Source organism: Hemiscyllium ocellatum, chromosome 6 (genome assembly GCF_020745735.1).
Source record: "Hemiscyllium ocellatum isolate sHemOce1 chromosome 6, sHemOce1.pat.X.cur, whole genome shotgun sequence".
NCBI classification, from domain to species: Eukaryota; Metazoa; Chordata; class Chondrichthyes; order Orectolobiformes; family Hemiscylliidae; genus Hemiscyllium; species Hemiscyllium ocellatum.
In genome coordinates, this window is record NC_083406.1 from 112,819,120 (window position 1) to 112,840,312 (window position 21,193).

Consider the following 21,193-nt stretch of genomic DNA (forward strand, 5'->3'; position numbering starts at 1 on the left):
CATGGTGGGATTCGAATATGTGTTCTCCACAGAATTGCTTCACCTGTACTCTGGGCAGGAAACTTCTTTTAAAAATTAAAATTGGAATACCTACAGTGTGGAAACAGGCCCTTTGGCCCAACAAGTCCACACCGCCCCTCTGAAGCACCCAGACCCATTACCCTACATTTCCCCAGACTAATGCACCTAACTGACACATCCTGAACACTATGGGCAATTTAGCGTGGTCAATTCACCTAACCTGCACAACTTTGGACTATGAGAGGAAACCTGAGCATCTGGAGGAAACCCACACAGACACGGGGAGAATGTGCAAACTCCACACAGACAGATGCCTGTGGTTGGAATTGAACCCAGGGTGCTAGCACAGTGAGGCAGCAGTGCTAACCACTGTGCCACCGTGGCACCCCCTATTGAAAGTTTTTAAACCTCTGGGATGTTTAATGTGTATGTGGGTGGGTCAGGTCTTCCAATCAGTCCTAAAGTTTTAGAATCAAAGAAACCCTACAGTGTGGAAGCAGGCCATTCAGCCCATTGGGTCCACCCCAACTGTCCAAAGAGCATCCCACACAGAACCAGCCTCCCTCACCCCTCCCTATCCCTGTATTTCCCATGGCCAGTCCACCTGACCTGCATGTTTTTGGATTGTGGGAGGAAACCCATGCAGACCGGACAAGAATGTCCAAACTCCACAGAGTCAGTTGCCTGTTGAGAATGGAATTAAACCAAAGACCTTGGCGCTGTGAGGTAGCATTGCTAACCACTGAGTCACCGTGCCAGTCAGTCAGTCAGTCCACATTCACTGCTGTATAAATGCAAGTCTTTCTTCATCAATGCCTCCCAAGCCAAGGGATGTTTCAGAGGATTTAGCCCATTATCTGTTTCCCTTCAAATTCCCTGCCTAACCTGCTGAGTATCTGCAGCATATTCTGCGTTGTCATATGAATTTTGTATTAATAATGTTTATTATTAGTGTAGATACTCACATAAATTTATTTTTATGACCAGACTGGTTTGACTTACTCCCAAAGCAATTAATCCTAGAGATCATCTGCCTTAATTCTGCAACCATCTTAGCTTTAGCTCAGTAGCTACCATTCACGGGTTTGAGCATGAACATCAAGGCTGTTATTCCAGTGCAGGTACCGAGCGAGTGCTGTACTGTCGGAACTGTTGTCTTGTGGGTGAGATGTCCGATCAAGGCCTCTTCCACCCTTTTGAATAAATATAAATTATCTTTGACACTATTTGTAAAAAAGAGTTGGAGTGTTGAATTGAAAGCCAGCCTCAAAATATCATGCATTTGAATAAACAAAACTCACGTGATTCACTGATGCCCTTTAGGGAGGGAAATCTGCTGTCCCTACCCAGTTTGGCCTACATGTGACTCCAGACCCATAAAAATGTGTTTGGCTATCTGGGCCATTTCAGAATGCAGCTAAGAATCAATTGGTTCAAGGGCAACTTAGAGATTCTCAATTATGAGGAGCAAATGCTAACCTTTCCAACCCTACAATCCATGAAAATATAAAATAAAATATTCTGGAATATCTATTTCTTAATCAAATCACCAAAAAAACTGATTAGATAATTGCTGTTACTGGGACTTGCTCTGCATATGGTGGTTTCACTATTTCTTCCATGACAATTCTGACTGCACTCTGTTGTATCAAAAAGGACTCAATGAGCTCATTAGGTAGTCAAGTGGCCAAGAAAGGTGCTGTATAAATGCAAGTTTGTCTTAATCTCTGCCTGCAAAGCCAAGGGAGGGCTCCACTTTTGGCACGGTGGCACAGTGGTTAGCACTGCTGCCTCACAGCGCCAGAGACCTGGGTTCAATTCCCAACTGAGGCGACTGACTGTGTGGAGTTTGCACACTCTCCCCGTGTCTGCGTGGGTTTCCTCCGGGTGCTCCGGTTTCCTCCCACAGTCCAAAGATGTGCAAGTCAGGTGAATTGGCCATGCTAAATTGCCCATAGTTTTAGATAAGGGGTAAATGTAGGGGTATGGGTGGGTTGCGCTTCGGCGGGTCGGTGTGGACTTGTTGGGCCGAAGGGCCTGTTTCCACACTGTAAGTAATCTAATCTAAGGTACAATAAGTGTCCACAAACATTGAAGGGTGGAGCAGGGTCGAGGGGCTGAATGGCCTAGAATCTCCAACTCGGTCACTGTCAGAAAATTCTCACTGTCTATTGAAGATGTAGAAAAGGAGCATTTTTTTTTACCACAAATGACTGTAGGTGCATAGAATTTGCTTGCAGCACCTTTTCAGGGGGGTGAATGTTTTTGAGGCCGACGTAAATCGTTCTCGTCCAGCAAAGAGGTGAAAGGGTATCGAGTCAAGGCAGCAACCCAATCACCCATAATCTTGTCGAATGGCAGGACAAGCTTGTGGAGTTGCAAGGTCTACTCTTGCACCTAATTTACATGCATTCCTGAAGAAGGGCTCATGCCCGAAACATGGACTCTGCTGCTCCATGGATGCTGCCTGACCTGCGCTTTTCCAGCACCACACTTCTCAACTCCATATTGGTACATACTGCAGAGGGAGCAGCTCCCAAGAGTGTGGAGTCATAGCTTTGTATAGCACAGAAACAAACCCTTTGGCTCAATTCATCCACACCAACCAGATATCCTAAACTAATCTAGTTCCATTTTCCTGCATTTGACTCATATCTCTCCAAACCCTTCCTATTCATGTACCCATCTAGATGCCTTTTAAATGTTGCAATTGTACCAGCCTCCACCACTTCCTCTGGCAGCTCATTCCATACATGCACCACCTTCAAGTAGGTTTCTGACCACACAGTTCCTCTCATGATTCCATGACCTGCCACATGTGCAGTGCTCAAACACACCATTATTTTTAGCTTGTTCTTAGATGCTTCAAGCCGAAAAGTGTGGCGCTGGAAAAGCTCAGCAGGTCAGGCAGCATCCGAGGTACAGGAGAATCGACATTTCGGGCATCAGCCCTTCATCCTGATGAAGGGTTTATGCCTGAAAAATTGACTTTGCCGCTCCTCGGATGCGACCTGACCGGCTGTGCTTTTCCGGCGCCACACCTTTTGACTCTGATCTGCAGTCCTCACTTTCTCCTTTGAAGCTTCAACTTGAGCTCATTTTATTTTGTGTCAGCGGAGGTCTGCCGTTGCCTTGCAGTCTCTCCAGGGGAAGGAGGGAGGGTGTAGCCAACGTCTCCGCCTCCTTCTTTCTTTCCCCTCTTGGAAATCGGAAATGTTAACTGATGTCTAAATGGTTGTTTCTTGAGCAGCCTCAAGCAGGAGATCTCCAAGTTAGCATGAGACGTCAGGAAGAAGCTGTTGCACATGAGAAACCCATCAAGGCTTCCAAAATTCTGGAGACGCAGGACCATTTGCAAAGCGCTGAGGTAAGCATTCTGGCTCCTCGTGTCTCATTTCACAGCAGACTGTGAGGCTTGTCCACTGCCAGTGGAATACCCTTCGATCCTGTAGGAAAATCGACCAGGGGTGGTGCTGGTGTGGTGTGGTTTGTTGGCAGGCCAGTGGGGAAAGAGTTCAGGGAGGGAAGCGCTTTGAGGTTTTTTTTTTGGTTTTCTTTCTCTGTGTAGATGCTGTGCAAGTCAGACCTGACCTTGCCGATTCTGAACATTCTCTTTGTTGCCATGGGGATGGAAAACTTAAGTAGCTTCTCGTTTGCGTTAGTTCAAAACTTTACAGGCCACAATCTTTGGGAATGAACCGGAGTGAGTTTATCCAGGGAGATCTTGCAGTGGTGTTGGTGCTATGTAGGCAGAACCCAGTGATTGATTGCCTCAATAGATTCCTGTGCCATAATGGGAGATGAGGTGAATCAACCCAAGCTAACATGATTGTTACCAATATGCTAACGCACTTTGTTGTCATGACTTGGAGATGCCAGTATTGGACCGGGGTGGACAAAGCTAAAAATCACACAACGCCAGGTTGTGGTCCAGCGGGTTTGATTGGAGGTACTAGCTTTCGGAGCACTGCTTCCTCATCAGGTGGTTGTGAGCGGCGCTCCGAAAGCTAGTGCTTCCAAATAAACCTGTTGGACTATAACCTGGTGTTGTGTGATTTTTATCAGTTGGTTTTGGCTGAGCTACAACTACTGACCACCCAAGAATGCTGGCATCATGGTTTCACTCCTCCCTATTCCTATAATGTTCTTTAGCAATATACCCTCAATCCTTCCCTCCTGAGTACTTTGCTTCAATATTGGTGACAACATCTTCAGATGTCTTGGTTATAAGCTGTGGAATTCCTTTCCCAAGCTTTTCCATTTTTCTCTCTGTCACTATCTCTTTCTCTCTTTTTGCCTCCTCTATCTCTCTGTCTGCATCTGTCTCTCTCTGACACATATACATACACACTCTTTCTTTCTCTCTGACTGTATCTGTCTGTCTATCTTTCTCTCACTCTCTCTCTCTCTGACTCTGCCTTGCTCCCTCTCTTCATCTCTTTTTCTCCCAGCCCTACCCCTATTCCACCTTTTAAGAAATACTTCTTTCCAAACTTTTGGTTGTCTGCCATTATATCACTTTATGTGGCTCATTATATAGACTTTGGTTATTAATGCACCTGTAAAGTGCTACATAAATGCAAATTCCCATTGTTGGCTGCCGTGATACTGAGTTGTAGTAAGTAATATCTTCAAACATTGAAAGAAGGAAATGTTCATTTGAAAAAAAAGTTGTCAACTGCGATTAAAACATCCAACTATTAGGACTCAACAGTATGTGTTTTCTGGAATACACAAGCTTAGAAATGAGCTGATAAAAGGTGGGATTGACCAAAAGACTTAATTTTGATATCGAGAAAACTAACTGGTTCTTAAACACATTGAAAGGAAACCAACAGATGTAACATATTTAGATTTTTAGAATGTTTTTGATAAGGCACCTCGTTAGGCCACTTATCAAGAAAAAAGCCCATGGTATTGGAGATAGTACATTAGCACGGATGGAGGATTGGCTGGCTAATAAAAGAAAGAGTTGGGATAAGGGGGTTAGTTTCAGGATGGTAACCTCTAACAAATAGAGTGCCATAGGGATCAGTGTTGGTGCCACAATTATTTACAATATATATTAATAACTTGGATGAGGAAAGTATGATAACCAAGTTTGGGTGTGACACAAAACTAGGTGGAAAGTGGTGAGAATGACACAGAGTCTACAGAGGGATATAGACAGGTTAAGCCAGTGGGCAAAATTTTGGCAGGTAGAATGTAATGTGGGGAAATGGGAGGTTCTACAGGAATAGTGCCAGAAGACTGGAGGATAGCAAATGTGGTTCCCCTGTTCACGAAGGTTGTCTCTATATCCCCTGGATGTAGAGACAACCCTGGTAATTATAGACCAGTGAGCCTTACTTCAGTTTGTTGTTAAAGTGTTGGAAAAGGTTATAAGAGATAGGATTTATAATCATCGAGAAAAGAATAATTTGATTAGGGATAGTCAGCACGGTTTTGTGATGGGTAAGTTGTGCCTCACCAACCTTATTGAGTTCTTTGAGAAGGTGACCAAACAGGTAGATGAGAGTAAACCGGTTGATGTGGTGTATATGGATTTCAGCAAAGCGTTCGATAAGATTCCCCACAGTAGGCTATTGTACAAAATGCGGAGGAATGGGATTGTGGGAGATATAGCAGTTTGGATCAATAATTGGCTTGCTGAAAGAAAACAGAGGGTGGTGGTTGATGGGAAATGTTCATCCTTGAGAGCAGCTACTAGTGATGTACCACAAGGGTCGGTGTTGGGTCCACTGCTGTTCGTCATTTTTATAAAGGACCTGGATGACGGCGTAGAAGGGTGGGTTAGTAAATTTGCAAATGACACTAAGGTCAGTGGAGTTGTGGATAGTGACAAAGGATGATGTGGTGTACAGAGAGACATAGATAAGCTGCAGAGCTGAGCTGAAAGGTGGCAAATGGAGTTTAATGCAGACAAGTGTGAGGTGATTCACTTTGGTCGGAGTACCCAGAATGCAAAGTACTGGGCTAATGGTAAGATTCTTGGGAGTGTAGATGAGCAGAGAGATCTCAGTGTCCAGGTACACAGATCCTTGAAAGTTGCCACCCAGGTTGACAGGGTTGTTAAGGAGGCAAACAGTGTTTTAGCTTTTATTAATCGAGGGATCGAGTTCCGGAACCATGAGGTTATGCTGCAGCTGTACAAAACTCTGGTGTGGCCGCACTTGGAGTATTGTGTACAGTTCTGGTCACCACATTATAAGAAGGATGTGGAAGCTTTGAAAGGGTGCAGAGGAGATTTACTAGGATGTTGCCTGGTATGGAGGGAAGGTCTTACAAGGAAAGACTGAGGGACTTGAGGCTGTTTTCGTTGGAGAGAAGAAGGTTGACAGCTGACTTAATAGAGACATGTAAGATAATCAGAGGGTTAGATAGGATGGACAGGGAGAGCCTTTTTCCAAATATGATGATGGTGAGTACGAGGGGGCATAGCTTTAAACTGAGGGGTGATAGATAAAGGACAGATGGCAGAGATAGTTTCTTTACTCAGAGAGTAGTAAGGGTATGGAATGCTTTGCCTGCAACGGTAGTAGATTCACCAACTTTAAGTAGATTTAAGTCGTCATTGGACAGGCATATGAAAGTACATGGAATAGTGTAGATTAGATGGGCTTCAAATTGGTTTGACAGGTCGGCACAACATCGAGGGCCAAAGGGCCTGTACTGCGCTTTAATGTTCTATGTTCTATTTTATGCACATTGGCAGGAAGAATAGAAGAGCTGACTATTATTTAAATGGAGAAAGATGCAGTACTGAAGAATTTTGGGCCCTTGTGCTTAAAAAGTTAGCGTACAAGTTTAGCAGGTAATGGGGAAGACAAATGGAGTGTTGGTTCAAAGAAAATGGGAGGTATATAAAGGTAGGGAAGTCTTGCTAAAACTATATAAGACATCAGTCAAATTGCACCAAGAATTGAGGATTTTGTTTGGGCCCCTTAGCTGATGAAAGATATATTGGCATTGGGAGCAGTCAAGAGAAGATTCACGAGGCTAATCCTGGGTATGGAGGTATTTTCTCATGAGGAGAGGTTGAGTAGGTTGTGCGTGTTCTCAATGGAGTTTGAAAAGAGCCAATTTTATTGAAAGACAGGACATTTGACAGAGTAGATGTGTGAGATCTTCCACTGTGATAGAAGTTTAGACCATACAGCATAATCTCAGCATGAAGGTACAGCTGAAGAGGAATTTCTTCTCTCTGGTGGGAGTTATTCTGGAGAATTCTTTGCCACAGAGTGTATAGAGTTTTTGTCATTACTTATATTTCAAGGCTGAGCTCGATACACATTTTCTAATCAGTGAGTGAGTCAAGAATTATGGGGAGCCAGGTGGAAAAATGGATTAGCTATGAATGGCAGAATGGACCCAATGGGTCGAACGGCCTTCTCTGCTTCCACGGCTTCTGACCCTGTTGTCCTATATGACTTGTCTATAATTATGAAAAAGCCAATCACTGGTGAATAGCCGATTCCCATTCATTTAAATTGTACGGATTGAACCTTGAGTGAGTGTGTTGAACTCTGTTCTTTTCCTTGTCTGGCCATTTTACAGCCTAAAGCTGGAATATCCACCAGCTGTGGGCTGAAACTGAAGATGATTGTGTTGAATGGCAGAGGAGTCATAATAGAGACATGTAAGATAATCAGAGGGTTAGATAGGCTGGACAAGGAGAGCCTTTTTCCAAATATGGGGACGGCAAACACGAGGGGACACAACTTTAAAGTAAGGGGGGATAGGTATAAGACAGATGTTAAAGGCAGTTTCTTTACTCAGAGAATAGTAAGGGTATGGAATGCTTTGCCTGCAACGGTAGTAGATTCACCAAGTTTAAGTGCATTTAAGTTGTCATTGGACAGGCAAATGGATGTACATGGAATAGTGTAGGTGGGATGGGCTTCAGATTAGTATGACAGGGCGGGGCAACATCAAGGCCGAAGGGCCTGTATTGCATTGTAATGTTCTATGAGCCCTGACGAGGCATTGGTCTTTCCTCACTTGAGGATCACCCACAAAATGTTCTCCTCCTACTCCTATTTCTTGTGTTCATGAGTAGAGGCTGTTCAATGAATATATTCAAGCCTGAGTTGGAGAGAATTTTAATCCACATGATGCTAAGCAGGAGTTGAGAAAGCAGGCAGATGGCCTTGGTTGTATTGGCTGGTGGACCTGACTTGATCGCCCAAATGGTCTTTTTCTGCTTCTGTTGCATTCTTATTTTCTTGTAAATATGGATGATCTAGGAAGATGAAACTTGGCAGTTTTTGTTTTATTGTTTGTTATTGGTAATGTTTTGCTTATGAACTGCCTATCTCTTGATATCTCGCACAATCCTGTAACGTGGAGTTTACACAGAAACAGGCCACTTGGCCCAGCTGATGTACCCTGGTGTTTGTACTCCACACATCTCCTCCCCTTCCACTTCACCTAACTCTTATAAAAGTATCATTCTATTCCCTTATTCCTGGAATACTTGGCTAGCTAACCCCTCAATGCATCCAAGCTATTTGTTTCAATGTCTCCCTGTCTCACCACTCTCTGGGTTGAGAATGTTTCTGCTGAATTCCCTCTGAGATTTATTGGTGATTATCTTGTACTTACGGCCCCTGTTTGATTTGGTTCTGGGAATGTGAGCACAACTGGCTTGGTCACCCTTGAGTGGTGAGCTGGAAGGTTGAATGGCTGCAGTCCGTACGGTGTAGGAACACCCAGAATGAAGGAATTTTGACCCGGTGACAGTGAAAGAATGGTGGTGCAGTTCCAGGTCAAGATGTTGTGTGACTTGGAGGGGAATTTGTGGCTTGTGATGTTCCTGTGTATCTTTGTCCTTCAGGGTACGAGAGATGAGTTTGTAAACTGTTGTTGAATGATTCCCCTCTATCTACTCTATCTTGGAACATTAATCAATACTTCACAGTCTAGGTTCCGACACAGCTATGCCACTAGGAATCAACTTGTTGGGCCCCAAGATAAAATTGCAATGTGTTGATAATACCAGAGAGATCAGGACAGCAGTCTGGACAATAGTGACTGAGAATGAAGCAACAAGATTGACTGGAATAGTTAAAGATAGAAGGCTGATCAGAATGGGTCTTTTAAACAGGAAAGGATGAAAGGGTGGAATGGAAGAAAGATTTTTCTAGCGACAAAGGGAGTATAATGAAGGTTTCCCAGACTGATTCCTGAGATAGCAAGACTGACTTATGAAGAGAGAGTGAATCATTTTAGAACTATATTCACAGAAATTTTGAAGAATGTTGGTGGAGCTCACAGAAATCCATCAAATTCTACCCGGACTAGACAAGGGAATACCGAACCAGAGGTCACTGTCGAAGGGTACAGGTTCGGCCATTTAGGAATGAGATGAAGAAAAATTTCTACATCCAGAGAGTGGTGCGTATGTGGATTTCCCTGTTACAGAAAATGATTGAGGCAAAGCATTGTATTTTTTCAAGAAGGAGTTTGATGTAGTTCTTAGGGAGCAAGAACAGGATGATATTGAAGGATGTCACATCCTGGGAGGGTCGAGTGACCTACTCCTCCTCAATTCGACGTTTCTATGTAAGTGGTATAACTAGTGTAACTTGTGTCAGTAAGCTGACCTGAAAATAGGCCGTATTTTTCACAATTATAATGAATAAGAACCAGAGATGAGGTGAAAGTGTAGTCAGAGATGCAGGATTCCTATTATTGCATTGCCAAATACAAGAACAAAATGTCAGAATTGTATTGTTACAGAATCCCTACTGTACGGCCATTTGGTCCATCGTTCCACACTGACCCTCTGAAGAGCATCCCACCCACATCCACCCTGCATTTCCCATGGCTCACCCGCCGAGCCTGCACATCCCTGGACAATTTCCCATGACCAATCCACGTAATCTGCACAAATTTGGACTGTGGGATGAAACTCATACAGAAACGGGGAGAATATGAAAACTCCAGACAGTCACTCGAGGTGGAATCAAACCGTGGGTCCCTGGTGCTGTGAGGCAGCAGTGCTAACGTTGAGCCACCATGCCACCCCAATATTGTAGAGTAAAGTGACAGTGATATCTGACCAAGAAGGATTAGGGGATGTGGGAGTCGCTGAGCTATAGGGGTGGAGGCATCTTTCACAAATAAAAAGTATGGCATACAAGGCTTCTGGGATTGCAGGGAGCAGTGAAAGGGGAGAGATTTTGATGTTTCATTGAATGCATTCATTGCCCATTCCTAATTACTGTTCAGAAGCTTTTAAAGCTACCATAAACCACTGGAGTCAATGGAGTCAAACACCCACAGTGCTGTTCCAGAGACAGTTCCAGAATTTTTACCCAGGGGCAAAGAAGGATCAGTAACTTAGCTCCAATCCAGGACCATGTGAGATTTCAGGGGATTGAGCAAGTTTTGATGGTTCTATGCATTGATTGCCCATGTCCTTCAGGGTGATAGAGCTCTTTGGTTTTGGGAAATGCTATCAAAGCACCCTTGGTGATTTGCTGCAATGTCTCTTATCAATAATCCTCTTCTAGAAAGTAGCTTGTGTTAGGTTAGTGAAGGCGTGGGGCTGTTCTGTTTGAACCAACACAGAAATGGGAATGGAGGAAGGCGGAAGTAGAATTTTCCGTTAGTGACTGGCACATTCCTAATTTCCAGGATAGGTTGAAAAACATCATGGGCCTGTTAGTGCTCCCCTATTGATACTGATCTGAATTCTCCCTGCCTTACCAATGGGCAGAGATTGTTCCTAGTGTCAGACAGAGGCAGGGGTCAGCCCTTGTCACTGCAGCCGCCTCTAATTTGATGGCAGCTAATTAGCTTGCTCGTTGAAAACTGCAACGGGTGTCACACACAAACACAGAACTAGCACCCCAAGATGCACCCAACTTTGGGGGCCTGAGTTCAGGGTGAACAGTCAGCTTTGCATGACATGCCACAGGACCCTAACCCAAATAGTTAAGATCTTAAAGACAAATGTTGGCGGTTGGATTCGCTCAATTGGCTGCGTCAGCATCGCTGACACCACAGGTTCAATTGTGACACCGGCTGAGGTCACCCTGAAGGCCCTGCTTTCTCAACTTTGCCTGAGGCATGGTGATCCTCAGGTCAGTCTCACCATCAGTTAAGAGAGTTAAAAATCACACATCACCAGGTTATGGTCCAACAGGTTTAATTGGAAGCACACTAGCTTTTGGAGCGATGCTTCTTCATCAGGTGATAAGTCTATCACCTGATGAAGGAGCGTCGCTCTGAAAGCTAGTGTGCTTCCAATTTAAACTGTTGGACTATAACCTGGTGTTGTGTGATTTTTAACTTTGTACACCCCAGTCCAACACTGGCATCTCCAAATCATGGCCAGTTAAGAGAGTGTGACTTTAAATGTAAATGTAATATCAAACAAGTCTTGTCTTTGTCTATGGAAACATAAAATGCACAGGGAATAGTGCACAACTAAAATGTTGAATATGTCGCATTCTTTGGGTCCATTTCTGAAATTATGCTTCCCTTGAATTTTGGTTGATTGGAACACATGATTGGCTCTGACCCAGTCACTTGTACATGTGTCCTGCAGACCTGTGGGAATCTCATTATGGCTACCGCACAACTGTGCTGTGAGAGCTCCCTCTGGTGGACTGGAGCCTGTTTCTTCAACAGTAGAGACCGTTTATCATGCAGTCATTTATAACTGGGATCCATGCGGAAAAGTTAATGGCATATTTACTCCACGCCCCCCCCCCCCCCCCCACCCCCACCCCCACAGCCCCACTTTCTCAGAGATAAAGTCAAAAACTCGATTGATTTTAGAGTGAGACGACAATTTGAATATAATTGACTGAGTACCAGCTCTCTCGAAGAACAAAGAAAATTCACAGCCCAGGGACAGGCCCTTCGGTCCTCCAAGCCTGAGCCAATCCAAACCCACTGTCTAAACCTATCGCCCAACTCCTAAGCATCTGTATCCCTTTGTTCCCCACCTTCTCGTGCATCTGTCTAGAAGCATCTTAAATTAATTTGCTGTGCCTGCCTCTACTACCTCTGCTGGCAACATGTTTCGGGCAAAAGCCGAAATGTTGATTTTCTTGCTCCTCGGATGCTGCCTGACCTGCTATGCTTGTCCAGCATCACTGTAATCTAGACTCTGATTTCCAGCATCTGCAGTCCTCACTTTTGCTTAACACGTTTCAGGCACCTACCACCCTCTGTGTAAAGTACTTGCCGCATATGTCCCTCTTAAACTTTTCACCTCTCACCTTGAACGCATGACTTCTCTCGTTATTGAATCCTTTGCCCTGGGAAAAAGCTTATCTCTATCTACTCTGTCTATATCCTTCATGATTTTGTAGATCTCAACCAGGTACCCCCTCAATCTCCTTTTTTCTAATGAAAACAATCCTTACCTGCTCAACCTCTCTTCATAGCTAGCACCTTCCATACCAGGCACCATCCTCATAAGCCTTCTCTGCACCCTTTCCAAAGCCTCCACATCCTTTTGGTAATGTGGCAACCAGAACTGTACACAGTATTCTAAATGTGGCTGAACCAAAGTCTTCTACAATTTTAACATCACCTGCCAGCTCTCATACTCAATACCCCATCCGTTGAAGGAAGGCATACTATATGCCTTCTTGACCACTCTATCCACCTGTGCAGCAACCTTCAGGGTACAATGGACCTGAACCCCCAGATCTCTCTGCTCATCAACGTTTCCCAAGGCCGTTCCGTTTCTGGAATAGTTCGCTGTAGAATTAGACTTCCCAAAATGCATCACCTCACATTTGCCTGGATTGGACTCCATCTGCCACTTCTCCACCCAACTCACCAGTCTATCTATATTCTCCTGCATTCTTTGACAGTCCCCTATGCTTTCTGCTTCTCCATCAATTTTCGTGCCATCTGCAAACTTGCTGATCAGACCAACAATGCTCTCTTCTAGATCATTTATATAGATTACAAACAACAGTGGCCCCAGCACTGATCCCTGTGGAACACCACTGGTCACCTTTCTCCATTTGGAGAAACTCCCTTCAACTATTACTCTCTGTCTCCTGTTGCTCAACGAGTTCTTTATCCACCTAGCTAGAACACCCTGCACACCATGTGACTTCACTTTCTTTATTAGTTTACCATGGGGAACCTTATCAAACGCCTTACTAGAGTCCATGTATATGACATCTACAACCCTTCCTTTGTCTATCAATTTGGGCACTCCCTCAAAGAACTCTAAGTTGGTAAGGCACAATCTCCCCCGCACAAAAACATGTTGCCTATCACTGATAAGCCCATTCTTTTCCAAATACAACACTGACGTCACGCTCACTGGTCTGTAGTTATCTGGACTATCTCTACTACCCTTCTTGTACAAGGGACAACATGAGCAACCTTCCTTCTTTATCCTTTAGTGGACCAATCCTTTCTCTGGTTACCACTTTGCTTCTTATATAAGAATAAAAGGCCTTGGGATTTCCTTAGTTCTGCTTGATAAAGTTATTTCAAGACCCCTTTTAGCCTGCTTGAGTCCTCGTTTAAGATTGGCCCCATCTCTCCTGATATTCCTCCAAGGCTTGTTCTATCCTTAGCTGCCTGGACCTTATATACGCTTCACTTAGCCTCTTGGCTAGTGGCACGATTTCTCCTGTCATCCACGGTTCACAAGTCTTGCCTTTCTTATCCCTTGTTTTCAAAGGGACATGCCTATCTGCACTATCTTCAACCAATCTTTGACAGCCTCCCACATCTCAAATGTGGACTTCCCTTCAAATAGCTGTGTCCAATCCACATTTCACGGCTCCTGCCTAATTTTGATATAATTGGCCTTGGCCCAGTTTAGTACTGGTTCCTTAGGACCACTCTCATCTTTGTCTACAAGAATTCTAAAACCTAGAGAATTGTGGTCACTATTTCCAAAGAACTGGATGTAGGTTTGCTCACTGAGCTGGAAGGTTCATTTCCAGATGTTTTATTACCGTACTAGGTAACATCTTCAGTGGGCCTCTGGGCAAAACACTGTTGATAATTCCTGCTTTCTATTTATATGTTTGGGTTTTCTTTGGATTGGTGACGTCATTTCCCGTGGTGACATCATTTCAGGTTCCTTTTCTCGGGGGTGGTAAATAGAGGTCTAACTCAATGTGTTTGTTCATAGAGTTCTGGTTGAAATGCCGTGCGTGTAGGAATTCTCGTGCTTGTCTTTGTTTGGCTTGTCCTAGAATGGATGTGTTGTCCCAATTGAAGTGGTGTCCTTCCTCCATCTGTATGTAAAGATACTAGTGAGAGAGGGTCATGTCTTCTTGTGGCTAGTTAATGTAGACATCTATCACCCCTTGAGAAAAAGAACAGGAAATGACCTCGCCACAGGAAATGACATCACCAACCCAAAGAAACCCAAACATATAAGTAGAAAACAGGAAATATCAACAGTGCTTCACCCGGTGGCCCACTGAAGATGTTAACTAGTAGGGTGACGAATGTCTGGAAATGAACCTTCCAGCTCAGCGAACAAACCTACAACCAGAACCTCAACCTGAGCTATAAACCTTCTCAAAACTCCCTATTCCCAAAGAAGTTCCCCACTGCAACTTCTACCACCTGGCCTGGCTCATTCCCCAACACCAGGTCCAATATGGTCTCTTCCCTTGTTGAACTATTGCTCTAGAAAACTTTCCTGGACACTCCTTACAAATTCTGCCCCATCAACACCTCTGACACTAAGTGTATTCCCGTCAATGTTGGGAAAATTAAAATCTCCCATCATCACCATCCTGTTGCCTCTACATCTTTCCATAATCTGTTTACCTATTTGTTCTTCTACCTCACACTCACTGTTGGGAGGCCTGTAATACATCTCCAACAATGTAACTGCTCCCTTCTTATTTCTCAGCTCCACCCATAATGCCTCACTGCTCAGGCCCTACATAGCGTCCTCCTTTAGTATAGCCATGGTATCATCCCTGACCAGCAATGCAACTCCCCTCACCCCGCTCCCCCCCACCCCCACCCCCCACACCTCCCTTTACTTCCCTCTGTATGATGTCTGAAGCACTTATATCCTGGAACATTTAGTTGCCAATCATGTTCTTCCTTCAACCAAGACTGTGTGATGGCAATGGTATCATACTCCCAGGCATCAATCCAAGCCTTAAATTCAGTTGCCTTACCCACTATACTCCTTGCATTAAAGTATATGCACTTCAGGCCGTTAGTTCTTTTGTGTTCATCTGCTGTCTGCCTGCTCTTCCCCTTGGTAATGCTAACTTTGTGATCCTTACAGTCTCCAGTTTCCACCTCACTGTCTAGTAGTCTTTTTTTGGTTTCCAGACCCCTGCCACACTAGTTTAAAACCTCCCCAACAGCAGTAGCAAAAACTCCCCAAGGACATTAGTTCCAGTCATGTTCAGGTATAGGCCGTCCAATTTGTAATAGTCCCACCTTCCCCAATGTCCCACAAATCCAAACCCCTCCCTCCTACACCATCCCTCAAGCCACGTGTTCATCCTGTTTATTCTTTCATTTCTACCCTGGCTAGACAATAGACATTGGGTGCAGGAGTAGGCCATTCTGCCATTCATTATGATCATGGCTGATCATCCTCAATCAGTATCCTGTTCCTGCCTTATCTCCATAACCCTTGATTCCACTATCCTTGAGAGCTCTATCCAACTCTTTCTTAAACGAATCCAGAGACTGGGCCTCCACTGCCCTCTGGGGCAGAGCATTCCACACACCCACCCAGCACATGGCACTGGTAGCAATCCTGAGCTCAAAATCTGATTGAAGATTTGTAGCTCGGGTATCCGTTGTTGTGGTTCTGCTCGCCAAGCTGGAAGTTTTTGCTGCAAACGTTTTGTTCCCTGGCTAGGAAACATCATCAGTGCTGTTGGAGCCTCGTGTGAAGCGCTGCTTTGATGTTTCTTCCGGTATTTATATTGGTTTGTTCTTGCCGCTTCCGGGTGTCAGTTTCAGCTGCAGTGATTTATATAGGACAAACTATATAGGACAAACAGGAAGACAGCTAACAATCCGCATCCATGAACATCAGCTAGCCACAAAACGACACGACGAGCTATCTCTAGTAGCCATACACTCAGACAACCAACAACATGAATTTGACTGGGAAAACACCACTATCATAGGACAAGCCAGACAGAGAACAGCCAGAGAATTCCTAGAAGCATGGCATTCATCCCCAAACTCCATAAACAGACACATTGACCTGGACACCATATACAAACCACTACAGCTGAAACTGACACCCGGAAACGGCAAGAACATCCATCAACAGACACATCGACCTGGACCCCACATACAAATCACTGCAGCTGAAACTGACACCCGGAAGCGGCAAGAACAAACCAATATAAATACCGGAAGAAACATCAAAGCAGCGCTTCACACGAGGCTCCAACAGCACGGATGATGTTCCCTAGCCAGGGAACGAAACGTTTGCAGCAAAAACTTCCAGCTTGGCGAGCAGAACCACAACAATCCTGAGCTCACTATCTTTGAGGTCCTCCTCTTTAACTTCTCTCCTAGCTCCCTGATTTCTGCTTTCAGGACCACATCCCGTTTTTTACTTATCATTGGTGCCAATGTGCACCACAACAACTAGCTGTTCACCCTCCCCTTTCAGAATGCTCTGCAGCCAATCGGTGACATCCCTGATCCAAGCACTTGGGAGGAAACACACCATTTGTTTTTGGCCACAGAACCGCCTATCTACTCCCGTTACAATAGAATGCCCTGTGATTATGGCTCTACGAGTCTTTTTCCTGCCCTTCTGAACAGCAGATGATTTGGAGGTGCTGGTGTTGGACTGGGTGGACAAAGTTAAAAATCATGCAACACCAGGTTATAGTCCAACAGGTTTATTTGGAAGTACTAGCTTTTAGAGCACTGCTCCTTCAAGGACAGGTAGAGAGGATGTTTCCTCATGGGGTAATCTAGAATGAGGGGGTCATAGTTTTAGGATAAGGGGTAGTAGATTTTAAATAGAAATGATGAGAAATTACTTTGAAAGCATTATGGATCTGCAGCTTTCACTACCCTGGAGTGTGGTGGATGCCAGAATATTGAGTAAATTTAAGGAGGAGGTAACTTTTTAATTGTTGCAAATTAAAATTCTATGGGGAAAAGGCAAAAACGTGGAGTTGAGGCTGAGATGAGATCAGTAATGATTGCAGAGCTGGCTTGAGGGGCTGAATTGCCTGCTCCTGCACCTAGTTCTTGTAGTCTTATGAAATTTGACTTCACTAATAACAAAACTCTGGTACCAATGGCAGTCCTAAAACAACTGTCAATGGTTGTAAAAACCCATCCAGGTCACTAATGTCCTTTAGGGCAGGAAATCCAGCATCCTTGCCTGGTCTGGCCTACATATGACTGTGGTTAACTCTTGACTCCCCTCTGTGTTCCTCGGAATTATTTCAGTGGGCATTAGGAGATTTTTCAAAGCAACCTGTTCAGAGATGTTGTTACATTTGGAGCAAGTGGAACTTGAATGCGGGCCTCCTGGCCCAGAGGTAGGGGCACTGCCATGGCAGTACTAGAGCTCCTATAGTGGATGATGGGATGTGAGTCCAGTAGGATAACTACAGCATATCATTGCAACACATTCTAGTAACTGTAAACTGCTGGGAACCAGTGCAAACTGCCACTGGATGCAGTGTTGAATGCGTGGAAATTGATGTACTGTCCCATTGTTCCAAAGTTAATTCACAGAACCCTTCCTGTGGTCTGATGCTTTGTTGTGAGAGAATGAGGAAGCCTCAATTGATCGTTCTTGTATACATTACAAAACACTCAGCAAGGTCCTGTGACTTACATCTTGTTGACTTCGAGTTGAGTATGGTCATGTTGGCTGTGTATATTTTGTTAAAGAAAAGATTAGCCTTAAAATTAGCAACACATATGAATTCGACCCACACCTGATGTTGCCTTTTTATTTTTTTAACAGCTAGTAACTTGGCAACAACGTGGATATTTCTATATACCTCCATCTGCGCCAGTTGCACCACCTATTCCAAAAATAGCTATTCAGCTGCCAGATTTGGGTCCACCTGTTGAAATGGTACATCATCTTTACTCTCCGGCTAACTGCTGTTAAATAGATAAAATCTAACACTACAGCAGTCACAAGCTCTAACTCGATGGGTGTTCTAATTTTAAGATACAGGTACAGTAGAGTAACATCAGTGTGTAACTGGTCTAGTGGTCCAAGCTTGGACTCATTGTCCAGAGAAGGTGAGTTCACCTCCCACTTTACTCCCATTAGAGTTTGCATTCAGTTAGCTTGAAAGTAAAAGCTGTCAGGTTGCTGGGGAAAATCCATCACTCCTCCAGGAATAAAACTTGCCTGTGACAGCACTCTTGTTTGCCTAGCAACACCTTGGTTGTATCATATTGGCAGCCACCCATTTCAAAAGCAGACCCAGCACCAGGGCATCATGGGATGTACAACAAATGCTGCCCCACAGCCAAAGATTGACATCCTCCACTATTAATTTGTGATGGGCCATTTCTTTGTATTTGTATACCTTCAGAACCTGAGGTTCATCTAATGGGATTTGATGTTCCTTATGTACTAGGTTATATTTAATGGCTTATAACTTGGTCAGTCTTACTTAAATACTGATAATTTGGTCATCTAGTGGAGTGTTTATCCTCACAACAGGAGTCAGGTCTTCCCTTCCCCTCCCTATACGAATAAGACTTGAATCTTCTCGCACCATGGAAACTTGCAGTTGCCAAAATGTGTGTGTTTAGGCATACGCATGCGCATTTGCGTTTGTATGTGCCTGAAGGAGATAGAGATGCCACCAATTATCTATTGACCAACAAGGGAGTCCCCTGCTCTTTTCCCGTACCTAGTAAATTATAATTATTACTGTGAGAGTTGTGAAGGTTGCCTCTTGCACCCCAAACTGTCCACCTGAACCAGCCCGTCCCTCCCACTTCAGCAAGGAAAGGACCTAGAAAGCATTCAAGGCTACTGAATGATAATTTGGTCATGACACCCCTACAATAGACCACTCTGCTGGGGACAAAGTTACAGGTTGATCAACTATCACCATGCTAACCCCCCATCAGATGTTGCTACAGAAAGGTGCAGCACAACCTTTGTCACTGAGCAAGGTTCAGCCACTTGAACAAAGGTGGTGAAAACAATGACTTCTGAAACCAGATTCTGGATCAGTGGTGCTGCAAGAGCACAGCAGTTCAGGCAGCATCCAACGAGCAGCGGCCCAGTGATCACAGAAGGTTATCAAAAAAATCTATTAATACAAGCGTAGAAAGTCTTTTCTTTGAATTTTGCGAAGAAACTGGCTGGAGGAGCATGTATCGAGAAATAAACCTTCATTTCTTTGCAGGGTAGCTGACTTTAGCATTGGCTGTGATACATAGTGTGTAAGAGTCATGTTTTCCTCTTAAATAGTTCAAGATGGATGTAAACTGTGAAAGCACCAGTGGGTCATTGTTCATGCTTATTGTTTCAACCTAAAATAGAAATAACCTGGAAACGGCATTTTTTTCATCTTTTTAAGACTTTTTGCACAAAATATCCACGTTGTTCCACAGGTTGGGAAAAAAAATGGGAGTGTAGAATTTCATTCCAGGTTAGACTGAGACTTTGTGATTCTGGATCAGTGGTGCTGGAAGAGCACAGCAGTTCAGGCAGCATCCAAAGTGCAGCGAAATCGACATTTCGGGCAAAAGCCCTTCATAAGGAATAAAGGCAGAGATCCTGAAGTGTGGAGAGATAAGCTAGAGGAGGGTGGGGGTGGGGAGAAAATAGCATAGAATACAATGGGTGAGTGGGGGAGGGGATGAAGGTGATAGGTCAGGGAGGAGAGGGTGGAGTGGATAGGTGGAAAAGGAGATAGGCAGGTAGGACAAGTCCAGACAATTCATGGGACAGTGCTGAGCTCGAAGTTTGGAACTAGGGTGAGGTAGGGGGAAGGGGAAATGAGGAAACTGTTGAAGTCCACATTATTGCCCTGGGGTTGAAGTGTTCCAAGGCGGAAGATGAGGCATTCTTCCTCCAGGCGTCTGGTGGTGAGGGAGCAGTGGTGACCGTGTTTGTTTCACGACATGGTTGAAGAGCTTCAGGGCAGGGGAAATGACCTGGGAGTTGCAGTGGGAGAGGGACTCCCTGAGATTCTTGTAGAGAGAGGAGGAAAACTTCTTCAAGGCAGGCATCCTTGCAAGAGGATTTGCAGTAGGGTTAAAATCAACGAGGTCAAAACAATGACTGCAGATGCTGGAAACCAGATTCTGGATTAGTGGTGCTGGAAGAGCACAGCAGTTCAGGCAGCATATTGAATTCCAAGCTGACGATGTATAAGCCACCACTGTTGGAAGTGAGTGTTGTTACACAGTGTTTTGAAGAATGAGGATAGTAAATATTGCTAAATACCATAGTGTAATGAGACAAAGGTTGACTAACAATGGGCAGCTTGAGAGAGGAGAGTGACTTGCACATTGCTTCTCCAAGTTATTACATCTACTACAACTCCACATTGTCCAGTCTAGCCTTGCAGCTAAATCCCCCCAGCCCTAGCCTGACTGCGTTCTGCCAAGTGGGGAAAAGATGAAACAGGATTGGTCTTGTCTCTCTGCTACACCTTCCTTCACCTCTGCTCCACTCGTCTTTCCCTCGATAGCTGAAGACCTTCTGATCTTCAGATCTATAGGGCTGTTGTAGTAGAGAGTATTTGAGGAGGTGTGGTGTTATTAGGGTCGCCTTACTACAACCAAGAGAATTTGTTTGGCTACCTTCCCCACTCTTGCTTAAGGGCCTTGCTGTGGCTTGCATCAGTACTGGGGTAGTTGAGGAACGTAGATACTTGGGGTTACTTGTTGAAAGATCCATCTCTTCCATTAGCCAACCGATGTGTCTTTGACTATCGATGGGTTCGCAGTCAGCAAAGCAGCAGCTGAGGGGCTCAAGTCAAGAAGCTGGACACCCTGGGGGCCATATTGTTGCTGGCTCTTTCTAGACTGGAGGATGACTAGGATCACTGGTCCACTTTGATTCTACGCATTGTAATTTGCTTCCTTATGGCTGGAGTATTCAGCAAGTAGGTGCAGATTTCCCACTTTAATGGACTTCTGGCAGCCAGTAATTGCTCAGCAATACATGTCGCAGAGATATCATCCAATCTCTTCCCTGGGGAATGGGCAGTACCTGAGT

At 44.5% G+C, this 21,193-nt stretch overlaps 1 protein-coding gene across 5 annotated transcripts in view; it reads left to right on the forward strand.

The window, feature by feature from the left end:
• Positions 1–21,193, forward strand: part of gyg2 (glycogenin 2) — a 142,303-nt gene that overhangs the window by 94,863 nt on the left and 26,247 nt on the right. For all 5 annotated transcript variants that reach the window (XM_060826876.1, XM_060826875.1, XM_060826877.1 and 2 more), the window contains exon 7: positions 3,272–3,388. In XM_060826876.1, coding sequence (XP_060682859.1) covers positions 3,272–3,388 — 117 coding nt within the window. The remainder of the gene's footprint in view (positions 1–3,271; positions 3,389–21,193) is intronic.